Source organism: Dipodomys merriami, unplaced genomic scaffold (assembly GCF_024711535.1).
Source record: "Dipodomys merriami isolate MVZ:Mamm:240054 unplaced genomic scaffold, mDipMer1.0.p SCAF_50, whole genome shotgun sequence".
Classification (NCBI taxonomy): Eukaryota; Metazoa; Chordata; class Mammalia; order Rodentia; family Heteromyidae; genus Dipodomys; species Dipodomys merriami.
The window spans coordinates 7,111,267-7,132,840 of record NW_027206069.1 but is presented as its reverse complement, the minus strand read 5'-3'; the positions used below and the strand labels follow the sequence as shown (position 1 = coordinate 7,132,840).

General features: G+C 51.7%; 1 protein-coding gene, 1 long non-coding RNA gene and 1 other non-coding gene across 4 annotated transcripts; 1 reads left to right on the top strand and 2 right to left on the bottom strand.

The window, feature by feature from the left end:
• Positions 1-10,295: 10,295 nt before the first annotated feature.
• Positions 10,296-12,645, bottom strand: LOC138810472 (uncharacterized). Of its 2 annotated transcripts, none has more exons than XR_011367142.1 (2): positions 12,337-12,645; positions 10,296-10,822 (listed from the first exon to the last, which is right to left on the bottom strand). It is a non-coding gene; the product is annotated as an uncharacterized lncRNA (long non-coding RNA). The 2 variants fall into 2 exon arrangements; XR_011367143.1 differs by lacking the exon at positions 12,337-12,645 and adding an exon at positions 11,829-12,074.
• LOC138810605 (small Cajal body-specific RNA 13) lies at positions 11,068-11,343 on the bottom strand. Its single transcript, XR_011367193.1, has one exon. It is a non-coding gene; the product is annotated as a small Cajal body-specific RNA 13 (non-coding RNA).
• A 129-nt stretch (positions 12,646-12,774) lies between the features above and the next one.
• Positions 12,775-19,377, top strand: Glrx5 (glutaredoxin 5). Its single transcript, XM_069997640.1, has 2 exons — positions 12,775-13,182; positions 18,826-19,377. Exons 1-2 carry the CDS (start codon positions 12,891-12,893, stop codon positions 18,999-19,001), a joined length of 468 nt encoding a protein of 155 aa, XP_069853741.1. The 5' UTR covers positions 12,775-12,890; the 3' UTR covers positions 19,002-19,377.
• The last annotated feature ends 2,197 nt before the right edge of the window (positions 19,378-21,574 follow it).

The following is a 21,574-nucleotide window of genomic DNA, read 5'->3' as shown; positions in this document are numbered from 1 at the left end:
CACCGCCCACCGCTTCCCTCAGAGCTGGGTTGACACAGCAGCACCCTCAGAGCCTGCCCTGTTTGCTGGTTGGTTTTTGTTTTGAAATCCTAGTGCAGGCCAAGGGTTGCAGCCCCGAGGGACTTGGCAGAGCTAGGGGCCCCCTAGAACAAAGGGGGCCCTCTGGGTGTCTCCCTGGGCTGGGCATCCCGGGGGACCTAACCCACCACCCAGTCTTGTCCCCTCCCACCTTCCTGGTGAAAGCTGTCGTGACTGCGAAGAATAAAAGTGACGAACAAGCTACTAACTTGAGGATCTGGGCAAATGCCCATTTCCGTGCTGAATTGAATCTCCAAATCAAATTCTGTAACAAAACCCAATCCCAGGAGAGGCTGGGAATGAGGAAGGCTGCCCAGGGCGGGGACAGGAATCTTTCTGTTCTTGCTCCCTGGAACCATGTTACTGGGGGTTGCTGAGGGTTTCTCTCCTAGCTCTGAGCCTGTGGTGATGAGTGACAGGCAGGGGCCCGGGGCAGGGCGGGGCTGCAGAGGTGTAGTTTTGCTTCAAGTGAGGGTGGCAGAACTCAGGCAGGCATTTGTCCCACCCCCACCGGGCCCGGCGGAGCAGGCGGCAGGGAGGCCCGCTCCTCCCCCCCACCCCAACTTAAGTGCTCATAAATGTCAAGTGGGACCACATGTCTGTATAAAACCCATTGATCCTGCTGGGTGCTAGTGGCTCTGGCCTGTAATCTGAGCTAACCCAAGAGGATGAGATCTGTGGATGGAGGTTCAAAGTCAGCCTCAGGAAGCAAGTCTTATCTGGCAGTGAAACTCTTAGTGCCAATTAGTCAGCAAAAAACCAACAAACATAAAACAGAAACGACCCCTGTTGATCTTGATGCCAGTTGCTGACCCTCCAGGCAGGTTCCTGACAACTGAGGCTGTTTCTTAGAATCCCCTATAATCCAAAAACCTGCAGGGTTCTGTAGGTGACTGGCATCATTCAAGGAAAAAAATACAAAACTTATTAAGATTGCTGCAAATTCTCACCGAGTCTGCCTAAGATTTTAAAAAGTATAATCCCAATTTTTGTTTTTGTTTTTGTTTTTGTATGTGTCAGTACTGAGGTTTGAATTTAGAGCCTCGGTACTGTTCCTCAGCTATTTCACTCAAGGCTGGAGCTCTACCACTTGAGCCACAACTCTACTTTCAGCTTTTTGGTGGTTAGTTGGAGCTAAGAGTCTCATGGGCTTTTTCTACCCAGGCTGGCTTTGAACACTAATCTTCAGAACTCAGCCTCCTAACTAGCTAGGGTGGCAGGTGTGAGCTGCTGTGCCCAGCCTAAATTTCCTTTTTGATGGTGTAGAGTTGGTGCACAGAAGGAAACAGCAAGTGCCGCTATGTGAAGTCAGTGAAGAACTGTATTCAGCAGCTAAGGTGGGCAGGAGGGAAGCCAGCACTGAAATCCTGGTGGTGTTGGGTAAACCAAAGGACTGGAGGGGTCGTGCAATGGGGTCAGGTCACCTTTACCCCAGTCTGTGCTATCTGGCTCTTCCACAGGAATTATTACTGGATCCTCTCTACTCTGGTCATCACTACAGAGATGCCCTAAAAGCTCTCACACAGACAAAATCACAGCCACAAGACACTGGGCAAATCTGCCCTCGAGTCCTGGATGTTGTGAAGTCTCTGAGATGGATCCAGGAATTCTTTTTGCTGCAGCCCAGGGTTTCCAGCAAAATCCAGGAGGACAGGGGCTGGACCTGGCCTCTGCCTGTGGCTTGGGCATCAGAGCTTTGAGAAAGCACCGACCACAAGCTCCTGTTCCTCTGCCTGCTCTTCTGTCTGCCTCAGGGCTTTCCTTCCTGTTTCACATATAACCTGATGATTTGGTTCCTCAGGTACCTTGAGAGTCCCCAAGTCCCGTGTGTGCTCATTCCCCTTTGGGGTGCTCTGTCCTCTTCTCCCTGCTCCCTGCATCAACACGGAGCCACCAGCCCACAACCAGCCCACCACCAACTGCTGTTCCTCATCCCTTCAGCCTCTGCCAAGACTGCCACCCCAAGGGTTGTATTTCATCACAGTCTCCTGACTGGTCTGTCTCTTCAGCCACCTGTAGTCTATCCGCAATGCTCAAGCCAGGTGACCACTGGGCTGCCCTGTGCACAGGTCACTGGAACGTTTGTAAGAAGTGCTCCAACAGGCTAGGAAGGTGGCTCAGTGGTAGAGTGCTTGCCTTGCATATATGAGGCCCTGGGTTCGATTCCTCAGTGTTAGAATTACAGCTGTTAATGAGATAAATGAGCCTATGGATGAGACAGTGTTTCATGTTGTGTAGGCGTCTGGATAGTCTGAGTAACGTCGTGGTATGCCTGCTAGGCCGAGGAAGTGTTGTGGGAAGAAAGTTATATTTACTCCAATGAATATAATAGTAAAATGTGTTTTGGCCCATACGTCACTTAGTGTATAGCCGGTAAATAGGGGAAATCAGTGAACGAAACCGCCTATGATGGCAAATACTGCTCCTATAGACAAGACGTAGTGGAAATGGGCTACTACGTAGTATGTATCATAGAGTACGATATCAAGTGATGAATTTGATAGGACAAGTTACATAAGCAGAAAAAGCCAGAAGTGGCGCTGTGGCTCAAGTGGTAGAGCGCTAGCCTTGAGCTGAAGAGCTGAGGGACAGCGCCCACAAAGTGCTCCAAAGGCTCTCACCTCCCACCCTCCCCTCAGCCAGTCTGTCTCTGCATTGCTAGGAGAAACCACTGGCCTCCCTCAAGGAGGCCCTGGCCTCCTGATTCCTCTTGGAAAGCCCCTCCCTTTGATGTAGAAACACTGCACCCTCCTATCTAAACACATCCCCCCCGGGATGGGGCAGGGAGGGAGCATGCACTGATGCACTGCCCCACCACCTCCTCTAGGTGTTTGGTGACATCCTTGCATAAGGCCCTTGGGAACTGGGACCCACTCCCTGCACTCTGCTCTCCTCAACTTGCAGGGAGCAGCTGTGAATGCCTCATTCTTCTTCTTTTTCTTGGTGTTGAGGATTGAACCCAGGACCTTGGATGTGGTGAGTAACCAACCCAGTGATATTTCTCCGGTACTGGGGCTTAAAACTCAGGATCTTGCACTCTTGCTTACTTTTTTGCTCAAGGCTGACACTCTACCATCTACCACTCTGAGTCACAGCTCCACTGCCGGCTCTTTGCTGCCTAATTGGAGATTTGTTTGCTTCTCTGCCTGGGCTGGCTCCAAATCTTAATCCATGGATCTTGGCCTCCTAGCAGCTAGGATTACAGGTGTGACCCACTGGTACTCAGCTTGTTTCTTCACCTTCTAGCACCTGTGGAAATCACCTTACGTCAACCAGGGCCCAGAAATACTACATAGGAAAAACTTCATGTTGAGCTGTGTTCTCAGCAGTGTGAGTACAACCTCACCCCCACCTAGGAGCAAATCTTCTGTGGCGTTTCCACGCTCCCCAGGAGCACTGAGCACTGAGCACTGTCCTCGCTATCAGATCTGTAACTGTGGCACCCCCCGTGATCATGCTCACACCACCCCAATTTTAATAAAGGCCCCGAGATGCAAGAGAACCAAGGCTGTGGCTCAGATATGTCAGAGAAGCAACAAATGGCTTTTTATTATAACTGACAAAGTGAAGATACAGGAAGATTTTGGGGGGGGCGGGGGGGGTCGGTTGTAGGGCTTGAACTCTGGCCTAGGTGCTGTCCCTGAGCTCTTCAGCTCAAGGCTAGCACTCTACCACTTGAGCCACAGCACCACTTCAAGTTTTCTGGTGGTTATTTGGAGATAAGAGTCTCATGGACTTTTCCTGCCTGGTCTGGGGTTGAACCATGATCCTCAGATCTCAGCCTCCTGAGCAGCTAGGATTATATATGTGAGCTACTGGCACTTGGCCACAGTGAGCTATTTCAAGAAACTATTCACATGACTTTTATTACACTGCCCTAATTGTTTTGCTGTGTATTACTCATTGTTAATCTACCACGGAGATCACCTTTGCCTTGGGTACATAGGGGGAGGGAAAAAAAACCCAGCTAATGTAATGGTCTATACTCTGTGATTTCAGGCACCCACCAGGGGTCTGGAGTTACATCCCTAGTGGAAAAGGGGGGACCAATGTATTATGAGTGCACAGTTGGGAACTTTTCCTGTGGGTTCTGTTTCATGTTCTTTGAGGATGATGTACTGAGCACACACACTGCGGGGCTGGGATGGTGCTGTATAAATGACGCAGGTGGTCCGGGAAACGATGGTCTAGTAGGGGGCAAGATAAATAACCTTCACTCCAGAGGGGTGCTGGTCCCCAGTAGCAGTCAAGTGGGGAAGGGGTCACGTGCTCTGCGTGGATGGCACAGTCCATGGCATTCATGAACACCTTTTGTAGGCAGTGATCGCCGAGGCTCAGGGGTGGCCAGGCCCGTCACCCAACTCCTCCCAACTAGTCAATATGGGATTTCTCCTTAATACTGTGCAATGTTCTGGCGTGTGGAACAGTGGGAATGCAGCTCGGCTTATCTCGCATAATGAGGGTGAAAGTGGTCCTCTGGTTTGATTACTGATCTAGGTTTTTTGAGATGAGGTCTTCATTTATAGCCCGTGCTGGCATTCAACTCTTTGTCTCCTGCCTGTTCCTGCAACTGCAATTATGCCTGCCTTGCTAGCTTGCTTCAAGTTTAAGCTCTGTGTATGTGTGCGTGTGTATGTATGTGTGTGTGCTTCTGTTGGCAATTTTAAATGTTGCTCATTCCTTAAACTTGTTTACAGAATGTGGGATACAATTTGCTTTCATCTTTTCAGACTGTTTCACTATGTACCCACGGCTGGCTTTGAACTTTCAATCCTGCTTCAACCTGAATGCTGGGATTATAGAAGCATGTCAATGTCACCGTGCCTGGCTTATAGTTTTTCTAGGTGACTTGCAAGTGTTATGCAAACCTCTGATGACAGGTAGTGACATGTGAAGGCCCCTCTTCCATCGTGATTCTAAGATGCTGAGATTTGTCAGAATGTGTTGTTTTTCAGAAGTCTATTGACCTGTCAGTTTTTCCTCCTACTTTCAGACAGCCTTTTCAGTTTTCAGCTTCTAACCTGCTGTGGCTATCTCACAAACCCCCAAATAAGAGGCCTTGAGCGAGCGAGGAGTGGCTCCTAGAGCTGCAGTCAGAGACCCACAGCCCTTCCTCACAGACCCATCCAGTCACCCAGCGCCCCCTGCCGGCCCTGCAGGGTAAGGCTGACTCACCGTAAAAATCCCTTCTCAAAAACCAAAGGGCTCTGAAAGATGACGTGTGTTATTTTTTGAACTCAAGTAGAATACCCTCCAAGAGATTATTGGCTCTGTCCCCAGCCAGCCAACCACACGTGTGAACTATCACAGGGTTTCAGCTGTGCTGGATGAGAGGAACCCATGGGGTATCAGAACAGGCCGGCCCTGCACAGCTAGCACTGCAGTGACACTAGAAAAACGCAGGGTCCAGGGCAGGAGAGCCAGCCTTCTCCACAGTCAGTACAATATTCTGTGGGTCACTTAATTTCCTAAATAAGACTATGCACTTTCTGTCATTCTTAGCAGAATATAACTGACTTAGTTTTTAGGTTTTTGTTTTTGTTTGTCACAACCCTTTGTATGTTTTGCCAGTCCTGGGGCCTGAACTCAGGGCCTGGGCACTGTCCCTGAGCTTCTTTTGCTCAAGGCTAACACTCTACCACTTGAGCCACAGTGCCACTTCCAACTTTTTCTGTTTATGTGGTTCTGAGGAATTGAACCCAGGGCTTCATGCATGCTAGGCAAGCACTCTACCACTAAGCCACGGTCCCAGCCCATGTCACAACTCTTTGAAAGCCTTTCATTTGCTATCACTAGGCTCTACTTCTGGTCAGTCTCTCCATATCTGACCCAAACCACCTTTCTTGGCAAAACTGGGCTGTTTTTACTACATGAATCATTGACCTTTGAGGTGATGAGTCCCACGATAGCGAGATTTATTTATTTTTTACCTCTTTCATTGTATTATAAAGGTGATATACAAAGGGGGTACAGTTATTACAAGTCAGGTGCAATCTTTTTTAATGACAGAATTTATTTTGGCAGCACTCGAGTGTGAACTCAAGGCCTCATGCTTGCTGAGATGGCGCTCCACTTGAGTCACACCTCCATCTAGCATTTTGTTAATTGGAGATGGAACTTTGTGGACTTTTCTACCCAGGCTGTCACTGAACCTCGATCTTTGGATCGCAACCTCTCAAGGAGCTAGGATTACAGGCACAAGCCACTGACACCTGGCCGTGAGATTTGAAGGCAGGGAATTACTAAGGCTCAGAGGTTTCATAAGTTCAGAGTGAAATTCCAACTAATCACAAAGGGTATTTAAAAGCAGGGCAATGTAGAGATGGATGGTTCCAAAACAAGCAAATAGAGCTTCGACGACAGCCAGACCTAGGCTTTCAGGCTCCAGGCACTTTGTCAGAAGTCGCTGTAATGTAATAGTAGTCACAGAAACTATCTGTTGATAAAAACAACACCCAGTGCAAAACTAACATCTTTTGTGAAATGCGCAGTGGAGGAAAAGCCAACAATTCCTTCATGTCCTAGAATCAAAATGCTGAACAAATCACATTTAACACTCAATGTACAACCCTGATCAGGCTTTGTTCCTTGGAATAAAAATAAAGTTCCCAGAAGAATCCAGTCCAGCAGAGCACAATCTTAAAGGCATACAATGAAGGATTCTGGGCCTCGGTGGAGAAAGGAACACAAGGGCAATGAGAGGCTCCAAGGTGAAAACTATGGATTCCACCACTTCACTGGATCTCTGGACTACAGTTGTCATCATAATTTTACAAAGCATAACAACCTATATCTGTATCTATATACACATATGCACAGAGCCACTATTCAGATATTTAACTTTCTGGTAATAGTGATTCCTTGCAGTGGTTAAAATTTCAGAATAAAAACTGCCTGTGAGGAGAGCACTATGTTTAAAGGAAGCTGTGCATAGTCACTCATACCTGTAATCCAAGTTACTCAAGGAGGCTAAGATGAGAAACAAAGTCAGCTCAGGCAAAAAAAAAAATCCAGGAGTCTATCTCCAACTGACTGGTAAAAAGCAGGGCTGGAGGGGTGGCTCAAAGGGCAGCATGCCACCTGAGCTAGTGAAGAGAATGAGGATCTGAATTCAAGCTCTGGTAGTGGTCAGACATCAACAACAAAAATATAAAAAGGCAACCAAGCATTAAAACCTATTGAGAATTATGAATATTAGAAAGCGAATACAGTTTCAAAGTGTCAGACAACCATTACCTAGAGACTTTCCTTCCCTTCTTCACTCTCTCAAGACAGGATCTTGCTACATGCGTAAGACCTGCCCTGAACTCACCTCCCCCTCCTGGAAGGAAGGGCCATTGCTGCTGCCCACATGGGGAGGCCAGCCTAGGCGTGGGAAGGCAGGCCTAGCCAGGCCACCTTCCCTGACTCTGACATACAGGCCTTCCTAGCCTGTTCCCTGTGCATGATGGGGTGGTGTGGTACAGAAGGGCCAGGCAGGCTAGACCTAAGAGAATACAAATAAACAAATCCCCCAACGATCCCCCTGCTGCCCCCCCTCCTCCCTCAAAAAAGCAGCCTTATGAGGGAGAGGCAGGCAAAGTCAAAGTCATACTTCTGGTTCTAGGCTGGGCCTTGGCTGGTTTCTCCCAGTGCCTTATTTCTGGTGGAGTCTGTGAATCAAGTCAATCCCATGGTTGGTGGTGATACTCTAAGGGACCCAAGGAGAAAGGTTTCAGGTTCCAGCTTGAGGCCTTGGAACTCTGGATCTTAAACACTATTTTAGCTCAGGAATGCCTGGCAGCTCAGCGACTGTGTGATCTAAGCAGCCACTTTTCTCTTAGGACACTTGCAGAAATCTGGCCAGCAGGGAAAGACACTGAATCCCAGGAAGGCTCTTCCATCTCAATACCCGTCCTTGTTGAGGAAAAGACAGGCAAGGGCAACCTGTCGTCCTCCGGCATGGGAAGAGGCGGGCTCACATCTGTCAGGTTGTTGTACTGCGGCTTCCCTGATGAATTTGCTTTGGAAATGTGGGTGGGAACGAGGATTTAACCGAAGCCTTTTCTGTACATATGCACAGGCAGGAAAAACAGTTTTAGGATGCTGGGGTCATTGTATAGTTACATGGTGTGATTGGATTGGGTTAATTATATTTTGTGACCTAAATTCTAGGATTCTTACAAATTCCTATGATCCTTCCCTGTGAGGAAATCTGTGGGGAACACAGGTAGCAAAGATGGCCCTGGGAGGAAGTTCAGTGGGCAGAGCCAGATTTGTTTAGGTTCAGTGTGTAAACAAACTCATGGAAGCTTAGGTGCATAATAAGGTATGGCCTTTCAGTGACTGGTTGGTTCCATTTCCTCCCCTCCCACGCAGTCTTTTGCTTTAAAAAGGGGATGCTCCCTGTTAATAAACGACTCCCTCCTCCCTCGCTTGCTTGGTTTGACTCCCGGCTTCGTCTGATTGTCTCTTGGGCTAAGGGAGGCTGGGGAACAGGCGGGCGAGCAGCCGCACTTGGCACTTACCTCTCCTCGGACCACAGGGACAAAGACCCAACACTTCCCCTACAGCCTTGATAAATATCTACAGGGAAAGATCACAAATTGCTATACACTTTTATTAATAAATTCAAAATGATGAGAGGGTGCCTGTGGCTCAAGCCTGTAATTCTAGCTACTCAGAAAGATGAGATCCAGAAGATAGGAGCTCAAAGCCAGCCCACAAAGAAAAAGTTTGCTAGACTTCATCTCCAAAATAACAAAAAATCTGGGCTGGAGATGTGGATTAAATGGTCAAGTGCCAGACAAGCAAGTGTGAGGCTCCAAGTTCACACCCTCTCTACTGCAAAAAAAAAAAAAACAAAAAAAAACAAAAAAAAACAAACTAGAGGCTATGGGAAGATTTCTCAAGGGTATTTTTGTCCTGTAAAGATTTCCTTCATGGGCTGGGAATGTGGCTCAGTGGTAGAGCGCTTGCCTTGCATGCATGAGGCCCTGGGTTCGATTCTTCAGCACCACATAAGCAAAAAGAAAAAAGCCAGAAGTGGAGCTGTGGCTCAAGTGGTAGAGCACTAGCCTTGAGCTGAAGAGCTGAGGGACAGTGCCCAGGCCCAGAGCTCAGGCCCCATGACCGGCCCCCCCCCAAAAAAAAAAAAGAGAGAAAAAAAGATTTCCTTCTTTTTTTTTTTGTCAGTCGTGGGGCTTGAACTCTGGGCTTGGGCGCTGTCCTTGAGTGCTTCAGCTCAAGGCAAGCGCTCTACCGCTTGAGCCACAGCTCCACTTCCAGTTTTCTACCGGTTTATTGGAGATAGAGTTCCACGGGCTTTCCTGCCCAGGCTGGCTTTGAACTGCGATCCTCAGATCTCAGCCTCCTGAGTAGCTAGGATTACAGGCATGAGCCACCAGCACCCAGCTGTCCTATAAGGATTTCTAAAGAGGGCTGAGAAGGTGGCTCAGTGGTAGAGCGCTTGCCTTGCATGCCTGAGGCCCTGGGTTCGATTCTCCAGTACCACATAAGCAAAAAGAAAAAAAAGCCCGAAGTGGCACTGTGGCTCAAGTGGTAGAGTGCTGGCCTTGAGCTGAAGAGCTGAGGGACAGCGCCCAGGCCCAGAGTTCAAGCCCCACAACTGACCAAAAAAAGAAAAAAAAGATTTTTAAAGAAAAACTTTATCATATGCAAAATTTAGATGTTTTTGAAGAAATAAGTTTAAATGTTTTCTTTATTCTCTTAGAACCTCTGCTAGGGCTGGGGACAGGCTTAGTGACAAAGCATTTGCCTGGTAAGTACAAGGCCCTGGGTACTGTCGCTGGCACAGGAAAATACTGTTTTTATTTTTTTGCCAGTCCTAGGGCTTGAACTCAGGGCCTGGCTGTTGTCCCTGAATTTTCTTTTTGCTCAAGACTAGCACTCCACCATTTGACCCACAGCTCTACTTCCAGCCTTTTGGTGGTTAACTGGAGATAAGAGTTTCATGGACTTTCATGCCTGGGCTGGCTTTGAACCTTGACCTTCAGACCTTAGCCTCCTGAGTAGCTACTAGGATCATAGGAAGAGCCACTAGTGCCCAGCTGCTTCTGATTTTTAATGATAGCTATAATCTCAACTAAATAAAACATTTCCCAATGCTAGGAAATATGATACCCCCATTATTGCTCTATGTTCCTTGCAAGTTCTTTCCCCCCTCCTTGGCATTACAGGAAAAGAACTCATTTCAAATAGACAAGAGACCAGGTAGCTTTTCAGAAACAAATCACCAATATTTATTTTGTGTGAAAAAAAGTATCGCGTAATCCTAGCTATTAGGGTTTGAAGCCAGCTTGGGTAGGAAAGTCAGGTAAGAAAGACTCTTATCTCCAATGAACCAGCAAAAGGCCAGAAGCAGAAGTGTAGTTCAAGTGGTAGAGCATTAGCCTTGAACAAAATAGCTAAGGGACACTGTCCAGGCCCTGAGTTCAAGCCCCAATACTGGAAAAAAGGAGAAGGAAGGAAGGAGAGAGGGGGAGGGAAGGGAAGGCAAGGGAAGAGAAGGGAGGGAAAGAGAAAGAGGAAGGAAGGAAGGAAGGAAGGAAGGAAGGAAGGAAGGAAGGAAGTCTTTCTATACTGTAAGGATGGACAGAAGCTGGGTGACTTGGGAAGGAATTGAGGGTTTTCTTTACGGTGCAGGGTACCAGATTCCACGTTCACCTTCTGCAACAGTGCCTTCTATATAGCAGAGATGTCATCTCAGATTTGTACTCCTCTCATTTAACTGGAATCATTGGGTCTGCAGAGCAAACAGATTCTAACTGTGGGTCCACATTAGAAATAATTAGCAAGTATCAATCATTAATACTCAAGAGCCCCTCTGGGTTGATTTTCAGTTTACTTGGCTCAAATGATTTCTTTAAAGGCTCGCTTGCTGACCTGTTGATTTTTCTGACTTTAAATGCGAGCACCTCCCCACCACAGCCCAAACATAAAGGTCACCTATGCAGTATTTCATAAATGACTCAAGGTTTTACAAAAGCAGTTTGTAGCAGTACTTAAGTGTCCAACAGAAACCACTCGGTCTGCTAAACAATATCTCGACTGCACAGCTTCCTCTCACTGTTGGTGGATAGATAATGACACAGACAGTCACTATCACCGTGGCAACAGTACCCAGAACTATCAGAGGAAAATTGCACGTGTCACTGCAGGCTCTCCAGTGGCCACGCCTCAGCTTCCTCTGGTGCATGCTTTTTCTGCAAGTCTGGGGTGCTCTGGGGTACAGCCAACCCAGCGCAGGCTCCAAGACTACAGACGACTAGGCATGGTCCACCAATGCGAGCACCTACCCTCTCCCAAGCTAGACAGCACGTCAAGCAGTGGGGTATACGATGGATAGGCCTAATGGGCCTAAGGAAGCCTTCTTTCCCTCCTCTACCCCACAGAGCTTCTATCTCCTTCCCATTGTCAGCACTGAACAACAGCTTTGGAACTGGGTCTCCTTGAAGATCCCCTGCTAGCGCTGAGGGAGCCGGGCCGCTCAGGAAACCAACCCATCCATTTCTTTGTCTCTTTTTGAGTGTTGAGGGTCGGACTCAAGAATCTGAGGCCTGTAGGGTAACCGTAAGCACCCTCCAGGCCTCCTTTTCTTTTTGCGGTGGTATCCGGGGTTTCAATGCGAAGCCTCCAGCGAGCTGACTGGTGCTCTACCACCCGAGCCAAGACCTCCGCCCGGTCTGAGTTTTGGCTAGTAATCCTGGAGATGAGGTCCGGCAGATTTTTTCTGTCTGGGCTGGACTTACACCACGGTCCTGCGGATCTCGGGCTTCAGAGCGGCTCGGATCACAGCTGGGTGCCAGCGGGCCCATTTCCCTCTTTATTGCTGAGAAGGCGTGTGGGCGTCCCGCTGCGTCCCCCAGGCTGGCCCTGAACCCTCGTCCCAGGCTGGGACCATCTGGCCTCAACTTCCCGGACTGCTGGGGCTGCGGACACGCGCCGCCGCTCTACGGAGCCCAGGCGGGCTGGAAGGCCGGCGATGGCGCCGGCGACAGCACTGCACACGGGCGGGCACGCACGCACGCACACACACACACACACACGCACGTTGAACGTCCCGGCGGCGGGAGCCAAGGCTGGACGGGGCCCCGGGTTCCCGGGATCCCGGGTCCGCGTGCGCGCGAGGCCTCGGAGGTCCGGGACCAGGAGGCTCGGCGCGGAGGCAGGACCGCGGGACCCCCGGCCCGGCCCGGCTCCCTCCCGCCCCGATGGAGTACGTGGGCCCGCGGCCCTCCGGAGCCCCCGGGCGCTCACCTCGGCTGGGGTGACCGGCGCCGGCGGGCCCCGCCCTCCGTGACGACCCGTCGCTCCTCGCACCACCTCCGAGCCGCTGAAGCGCCAGCAGAACCGACACCGGAAGCGGAAGCTCCTCGTGGAAGTGACCCCTTCCCAGAATTCGTCGGAACGGGAGAAGCCCCGCCCACCGCCGCTCCCCGAGGTCTCCGGGTCTCCCAGCAGGCCCTGTCGGCTCTGGGAAGGAAGTTTAGCTTCTCGTTGCCACGCAGCGTGACTCTGATGGACATCCACGCTCTCCAATCAACTGACAAAGCGGTGGTCCGCCGTCCCTGGGAAGACTGCGGGACGCGGCACCCCCCCCCGCGCATTTAAGGCCGATTCCACCTACTGGGCGGGGTCAGCTATCTGATTGGATAAAACTCACTGACTATGGGTCAGGATCGCCCAATCAGGGGAGCAGCCGGGAGCCGGTCCAATGAGGTCCCGGGCGGACGGGCCTGGCCGCCGTGGGCCGGGAGAGGACCCCGGGAGGCCGCCGAGGTTCCGTCCCGGGCGCTGGCGAACGAGCGGCGATGAACGGGTCGCTGGGCCGGGCGGCAGCGGCCGTGCTCCGCTGGGGGCGCGGCGCGGGCGGCGGCGTCCCGCTGGCTCCCGGCGTGCGGGCGGCGGGCTCGGGCGCGGGCGGCGGCCAGGCGGAGCGGCTGGACGGGCTGGTGAAGAAGGACAAGGTGGTGGTCTTCCTCAAGGGGACGCCGGAGCGGCCCCAGTGCGGCTTCAGCAACGCCGTGGTGCAGATCCTGCGGCTGCACGGCGTCCGCGACTACGCGGCCTACAACGTGCTGGACGACCCCGAGCTGCGGCAAGGTCAGCCCGCCGCGGGGAGGCCGACGGCCGACGGCTGAGGGCGCCGCGGGAGGCCGGGCCCGGGGGCCGCGGCCGGTGGGCCGGACTCGGGGTTTCGGGGGCCTGTGATTGGGGCCCGTCTGGGGTGCCAGCGGTGGAGGATCTTAACGGACTGCAGCATCTTGGCGGGGAGGGACCCACGGGGCCCCGTTCCCATGGCCAGCTCGGGCCGTGGCGTCCCTCGACCCTCACTTTGTGGCGCGTTTGTCTCTTGACAGCGTCCGAGAAACGTGATCAGTAGCATGAGTCCCCCGCCTTGTGGGCTGCCCAAGTGTGGCAGAAAGGGTACCCCAAGACTTGGAGAGCTTCTGCGGATGGGGGACCGGGCTGCGGAGGGGGGCTGCCCTGGTCCGAGGCACTGAGGTCTGAGGCTGGCCGTGGGATCCCGGGCTCCGAGGACCTGGGGCCCGTTCAGCTTACAGACACACGGCAGGGGGGCAGGGGTCGATGCTGATTCCCAGCGGGACTTATTTGGGGTTGGGTTGGAGGAGCAGGGGGGATGGGGAAGGACGTTTAGTTTGGGATCCTCAAGCGCTGGGAGCCACGAGAGCGGGGCCTGGGGCTTGGGCTGGAGAGAGGAAGCTACAAGGATTTCTGCCCCACCAGCTAACAAACTGCCATCTAGTACAGATCTCCAAGAGTAGCTGGCCCCTGTGTCCTTCCACTGTCCAGGGGGAAGCAGAGAGGGCCCTGGCAGCTAATTGGCAACTTTCATGCAATGTGTGAAGCATTGCAATGTGTCAAAGGCACTGGGACCCACCAGGCTTCTTGGTCTGGGTTGTTTGGGGATAGGTGGAGAAGTGGGGAGACTGCACCCTTTCCTCCTGGATTGGCCTGGGGTGGGGGAACCGGCCCCCACATATCCCTGGTGTCCAGTGCTCCTGTTGGATCACAGTGTGCTGGAGAGAAAGACTTGAGTGTCGGAATTTACTGTTCTCCATGTCTGACCATAGTGCATATCGCTGGCATCGTTGAGGCAAGCTCCTATTAATAAGGAAAGCAAATTTGAGTGAGAATCCCCTGTGGCCAGCCCCTGGACAAATTTCCTAACTGCATTTTTCTTAACAGTAAAGTCAAAATGATGAAAAACAACTTGGAGAAGAGACAGTAAGAGTCATAGAGAGCTTAGCAATCTCTTGGCAATGGTGGCTCCCACCTTTGTGGTAGTTTTGGTGGGTGGAATCCAAGAGGCAAGTGTGGCAGAGTGAAAGCCACTCAGACTGCTTGTAGGTTTTACCGTATTACCATGTGTTATGTTCATGGTCCTGGGTCTCCCTGATCAACCAGAAGTCAGCTGTTTGCTAGGCGCAGGCTTATCGCCCACAGGGGTCCTGCCCTTCAGAGGCAGCTTTTGGCTTCAGAGATAAGCGTCTGCTTGTGTAGCCCTCACCAGAAAGTTGTGTCATTGATACCTTGCTTAATATGATGTTTTGAGAGTCTTTGGCTTGTGAATTTACATTCTCCTGTTTAGTATAAGTGGAAATGAGCTATATTAAAATATGGCTAATAAACTGAAAATGAATGGAAGTAAGTACTGATAGCAAGAATCTTCCTGTTCTCTCTCTTACATATTTGAGTTTTGATCTCAAAACCTAAGTGTTCACATAACAGTGGAAAGAACCTGTTTCTTAACTTGAAGATTTCACTGGATTGTCATTTTGGTTAATAAGTATGTTGAATAAATAATTGGATATGTCAGGCATAGTGACTCACACCTGTGATCCTAGCTACCCAGAAGGCTAAGATGTGAGCATCAGTTTGAAAAGTCTATGAAACTTTTTTTTTTTGGGTCCGGTTCTGGGGCCTGAACTTTGGGCCTGGGCGCTGTCCCTCAGCTCTTCAGCTCAAGGCTAGCACTCTACCACTTGAGCCATAGCGCCACTTCCGGCTTTTTGCTTTTTGCTTATGTGGCGCTGGGGAATCCAACCCAGGGCCTCAGGCATGCAAGGCAAGCGCTCTACCACTGAGCCACCTTCCCAGCCCAAGTCTATGAAACTTTTACCTACAATCAATCACCAGAAGGCTGGAAGTGGAGCTCTGGCCCAATTGGTAAAGTACCAACCTTGAACAAAAAAGCTAAGGACAGCACCCAGGTTATGAATTCAAGTCCCCCGTACAGAGTAATAATAATAATAATAATAATAATAATAATAATAATAATAATTGACTCTAACCTGTCTTTTGTGGCTTGGAAGATTGTCAGTTAGTGGCATGTGCTAAGTCAGCCTGGAGCGAGGTGATGTAAGCCTTTCCCACTTGGGGGCCTCCCTTGTTGGGACAGGTTAGGACCTGACCACAGGAGGACCTGACCGCACTCCCGTGAACCGCGCTCTTGCTGAGAGAGGCTGCCAGCCTGCTAGGCTGCTCCAACTGCGAGGCTGTCTCACCTTCCCCTCCTGCAGAGTCACTGGGACCTGCAGCCAGGCTCCTGCAGAAACAGCCTGACGTGGCAGAGGGCCCAGGCCCTGGGAACCGCGCTGTCTCCCGGGGTCTGGGAAACGTGAAGCGGCCTTGTCTGTTCAGGGCTCAGTGCCGCCTCACAGCCACCTTTGTTTCTGGGCTGCAGTCTCCAGACCTGTTAGTGCACACTTAGCCTTTGCCCTACAGAAAACCAGGAATGTGTCTTACGCAACCAGCCCGCTGAAGTCTGCTTCTGCAAAGCAGGCCTTCAGTGGCTGTGGTAGCAGGGGAGCAAAGGCTGCTCTTACGGCACAGTTTACTGTGTTTGTGCTGCGCTGTATGTGGCCCCTTACCTAGGAGCTTGCGGAAACCCTCTACTAGCTGCTGATCATTGTTATCTTTCCAATTGTAGAGTGTTGGAAGCTGTTCCTCATAGCCAGCTCTTCCCTGTACCTGCCCACTGGCCTCTTCATATTCAAAGCACCATTCACATATTCTTTTGTGTCTGTCTGTCTGGCTCTCTCTCCCCTCTCCTCCCCACCTCTCATATTTCAGTACATGGCCTTGTGCTCTCCCTTTGCCTTTTTATTCCAGGCTGGCTGGTGCTCCACCACTTGAGCCAGCCTCCATTTCTAGCTTTTTTTGCTGAATAATGGGAGATAAGGGCCTGACAGACTCTGCTGCCTGAGCTGGTTTTGAACTATGATCTCAGATCTCAGCCTCCCGAGTAGTTAGGGTTTTAGGTGTGAGTCACCGTCACCAGTGCTGGGCGAATATTAAGATTTGGAAATAAGCTGAGCCTCCTGAGCATCTGGGGTGTTCATGCAGTGTAGCCTGCCGCGAACGATGAAGGCGGCTGAGCCTCTGTGCCTGCCTGGTGGATCGCCATGCTCTCTGTGAGAATGAAATGGCACCTGTACTTGGTCGGGGCCGAGGCTGCTGGAACTTGGCTGAGAGTGGAGCAGGCAGGCTTCCTCTGGAGGGCAGGGAGGAAAGCCCTCAGCCGGCGTGGGCTCTGAGACCCCCTCCCTCGATTCCGTTCTCCTGTCGGGTAAAAGCACTCTTAGATGTCTGAGCATGCTGAGATCCAATAAAATTTTGTTTACAAAAGTAGGAAGAGGAAGTGGAGCTGTGGCTCAAGTGGTAGAACACTAACCCTGAGTGAAAAAACTCAGGGACCGCACCCAGGTCCTGAGTTCAAGCCCCAGGACAAGCACATCAAAAAAACAAGACTGAGAAGGTGGCTCAGTGGCAGAGTGCTTACCTCATGAGCATGAGGCCTTGGGTTCGATTCCTCAGTACCCCATAAGCAGAAAAAGCCAGAAGTGGTGCTGTGACTCAAGTGGTAGAGCGCCAGCCTTGAGCTGAAGAGCTGAGGGACAGCGCCCAGGCCCAGAGTTCAGGCCCCACAACTGACAAAAAAACAAAAACAAAAAAACCACCCTGTGTGAAAGCCTGAGCTCCCCCGGTGGTGTCCGATGATCGCACCGTAGCCCCAGCTGCCCTGCATTCTGTCCCCATGCTGCCCGCTTCACCTGTTCCTCCGCAAAGCTCCTCAGTGGAGTTGGGTAGAGATGTTGGCACTGAGAGAGCGGCCACCCGGCCCTAGCCCTGTGCTGGCGGCTTTCGGGGAGCAGTTAGGTCTCGTTTGATGGGCACAGTAACTCTTTGAGAGGATGCTAGTCCCCTTTTGCCAACAAGAAGACTGAGGCTCGTGGTTTGGCTGGCCTGCAGGGGGCAGTTTATTTTGAGGTTCAGTGTGTTTCACAAATGTAGACCCTCATCAAAAGCAACAGGGAAAAATCTGTTGGGAAAGATTGAAAAGGCCGCTTTTACATCACACACATGAATGGTTTCTCTGTGTAAAAAGGTGTGTAAGGAAGCTTAGGAGAATTAAAGGGCGCTCCTGACAACTTAGACGCTTAATGATCCAAGGAGAGAGCCTTGCTGCCTGCATTGTCGAAAAGGAAGTTCCCACAGGCTGTATTGGAGCGCAGAGTTAAAAATGAGGACAAAACCCCAAGCCAGGCAGCTCCCGTGCTGACCTGCTTTTACTAGGATGACAGACTTGACTCTGGGTGCCTACTTATTAGTCCTGTAAATACACCCCGGGGGATTAGAAGTTCTTTTTTTTTTTTTTTTTTTTGTCGGTCCTGGGGCTTGAACTCTGGGCCTGGGCGCTGTCCCTCAGCTCTTCAGCTCAAGGCGAGCGCTCTACCACTTGAGCTACAGCGCCACTTCCGGTTTTCTGGTGGTTTATTGGAGATAGGAGTCTCACGGAGTTTCCTGCCCGGACTGGCTTTGAACCGTGATCCTCAGATCTCAGCCTCCTGAGTAGCTAGGATTACAGGCGTGAGCCACCAGCGCCCGGCTGGATTAGAAGTTCTTGAATAGCTAGCTGATTGATGATTGATTTTTGGTAGACACGCGTGACTGAGAAGCGGGCTTTTCCAAAGCCCATTGGGGATCTTTTTTATTTTTTGCTGGTCAGGGCTCTGTGCAGGCTGCCCAAGAACTCAAAGTTCCCCTGCTTGCTAGAGGACTACAGGTGTGAGCTACCACGCCCAGCTCATGACCACTTGGTTCTGGCTGGGTTGTGATGTCTAGAGAAGTTAAAGCCTGTGACTCCTGGCTTTCTCTAGCTCTGTTATTTAAGCAGAGTACACATTCATATAAAGTGGTTGTTCAAGGAGGCGTTCATTGTGTATTTCCATTCATCATCTATTCCCCTTCTCTCCCCCACCCCCCCCTTTCTTTTTCCCAGTGCCAGTACTGGGGCTTGAACTCAGGGCCTGGGTACGTCCCTGAACTTTTTCACTCAAGGCTGGTGTTCTACCACTTGAGCCACAGCTCCACTTCTGGCTTTTTATTTGTTAATTGGAGATAGGGGTCTCACGGACTTTCTTGCCTGGGCTGGCTTTGAACCTTGGTCTTCAGGTCTCAGCCTTCTGAGCAGCTAGGATCCCAGGTGTGAGCCACCAGTGCCCAGCTCTGCACCACGTCTCCTAAAAAGCCTCCAGAGGTGGAAGTGGGCGGGCTTGGAGAGAGGGTGGCCTGTCCAGGGCTTCCCGCGTGGTCCCTTGACAGTGAGATGCACCTGTGGTGGGGCTGGAGGCAAGGGGGAGGCTGGGGCTTCTTCTGGGTGCGGGCAGGGGTGAGCACCATGGCTGGTCATTTGCGTAACGCTCCACTGTCCCTCCACAGGCATTAAAGATTACTCCAACTGGCCCACCATCCCACAAGTGTACCTCAACGGCGAGTTTGTGGGGGGCTGCGACATTCTTCTGCAGATGCACCAGAACGGGGACCTGGTAGAAGAGCTGAAAAAGCTGGGGATCCGCTCCGCCCTCCTTGACGAGAAGGACCAGGACTCCAAGTGAGACACCGCGGGCCTGCGGGGCAGAGACCCACTGCCTTTGGAAGAGCCTTACCACGCCACGTGCCACAGCCGCCCGCCTGCCTGCCTGGCCGTTGCCCGCCACGAGCAGGCCAACTCGGCGTGTGCTCTTTGCGTGAGATTGTCCCGTTGTGACCTTCACAACCCCACGCTGTAACAATTCATGTGTGGACACAATTCTTTCTGGCGTTGTCTTCTTCGTGGCCCGTCTGAAGTGTGTTAGTCACTTGGCAAAGATGCTATAGCCTCTCCCCGCCCCCCCCAATTGTTTTTGTAACTTCTATGCAGAAAAATGATGGACAAAAGAGAATGTGGTAGCTGGGGTGTCCTTTTTAAAAATAAACTGCCAGCTCAGCGAATGGCGTGTGAATGGTTGATCTGCTTAGGGGTGACTAGCATTGGCTCTCCTACTCGACCACTAAAATTGCCATGAGAATTGCAGGAGGCTGCACTCCACGTCTCCGGGAGACAGGTGTGAGGGCGTGGCGGAGGTGTGTCCTCCGGCCAGGTGGAGGTGGCCAAGGCCAGAGGAGGATGCCCAGCTGCTGACTCAGGTGGATGAAGGCTTGCCTATTTTTGGTTTTGTTTCTCTGACGGCATTGGGATTGAGCCCAGGGTCTTGAACATGCAAGGCGAGTTCTACACTGAGATGCATCCCCAGCAGAGTTTACACTGGGTTTTTCTTTGTTTCCTGTCATTGAACTCAGGGCCTGGGCACTGTCCCTGAACTCTTTTGCTCAGGACTAGCATGCTATCACTTTGAGCCACAGCACCACTTCTGGTTTTCTGGTGATTAATTGAAGGTAAGAGTCTCATGGACTTTCATGCCTAGGCTGGTTTTGAACTGTGATCCTCAGATCTCAGCCTCCTGAGTACCTAGGATTACAGGGCTGAGCCACCAGCATCCAACTGCACTGTTTTTTGAGTCAGGGTCTCACTTTTTATTCCAGGATTGCTAGGAAATCCCTGTGTAGCCCAGGCTTGCCTTGGACTTAAGCCTTAGCTTCCCAAGCTCAGCCACTACGGTGTCTTGTAAGACTTCTACAGGGCTTCTCCCTCCCAGTGTGAAGAGCCAGTGGGAGGGCTTCGCAGTGACCCACGGGAAGGAAGTCCCTCCTGTCCCAGGTGTATCCCTCTGCAGGAAGCTCTCTGTCGTCCATAGGGGCCAGATAGCATGCTTAGACCTGTATCCCTAGCTGAGCACCAGTGGCTCATGCCTGTAATCCTAGCTACTCAAGAGGCTGAGATCCACAGATCATGGTTTGGAGTCAGTCCAAGAGACTCATCTGAAGTAAACCAGCAAAATGCAGAAGCTAAAGTGTGACTCAAGTGATAGAGTTCCAGCTTTGAGCGAAAAAGCTAAGCCAGTGTGTGAGGCCATGAGTTCAAGCCCTAGTACTGCCACAAGAAAAGGAAATGCCTCCTTAGGGCTGCAGGGGCAGGAGGAAGGCCACCTTCGCATGATGACCACTTCCTTGAAGCCTTCCTGAGCTCCATTTCCTTCCCAAGAGGCCCAGGGCTGCTCCCTCGGCTGTCACCCCTCCCCCAGAGGTAGGATTCAAAAGGAAGGAAGTAGAGCTGCACTCTACAGAGACCAAGGGCTGGCTGTCACTGGCTGTCAGCTTATAGCTGCGTGGAGAGCAGCTCCTGCCAAGGTAAAGGTTTTCAGCGCGTGAACTGTACGCCCGGCCCGCTTGTCCCTGCTGTAGGCCAAGCCTGCACAGGCTCCTGTAGGAAGGACAAGCCGAGGGGTCCCGTGTGTCCAGCACAGGGTCTAGGAGCTGGGCGGGCATCTGGCAGTGTGGCAGAAGGGGAGACATTTTCTGGGCGGTTCTGTGAGTCAAGTGTAGTAGAACTGAGGTCAGATCATGCGTGGGTGTGACCAGCTGGCTTGGAAGCCCCTTCCCTAGCTTCAGTGGAAGAACCCCCCCAGTTTCCTCCACCTGTCCTCCCCCATCCACCCCTGTGATGCCTGGTGCATAGCCAACCCTTCTCTCCCTCCAAAGCCATGCAAACTGATTTGCCTCCTGCTCTTTCTCTGATCATCCAGCAGGGGGCGTGGCTGTGGTGGCCAGCGTGCAGGGCGGCCTCGAATCTCCTTCCTTCCTAGGGGTTGGTCGGGAGGTGCTAGGTGCTCAGCAGAGAGCAGTTCTCAGCCGTCCCAGCCCCTCCTGTGCTTGGGCACAATAGCCGTGCTATCCAGGCTGGAGCTGGACGGCAGGTGCTTGGCAAGAACAAGACCATCGCGAGCCACCCGTTTCTGCTGCATGGGGCAGTCAGTCATTCTGCTGCCTGCAGTAGTCACCTCCAGGGTTTACTTTTATGTGCTACTCCTGGGGCTTGAACTCAGGGCCTGGGTGCTGTCCTTTGGATATTTTTGCTCAAGCCTAAAGCCATACACAGCTCCACTTCCAGCTTTTTGGTGGTTAACTGGAGATTATAGTCTCATGAACTTCCTGCCCAGCTTTTTTTTTTTTTGGGTCCAGTCGTGGGGCCTGAACTCTGGGCCTGGGCACTGTCCCTCAGCTCTTAAGCTCAAGGCTAGCACTCTACCAC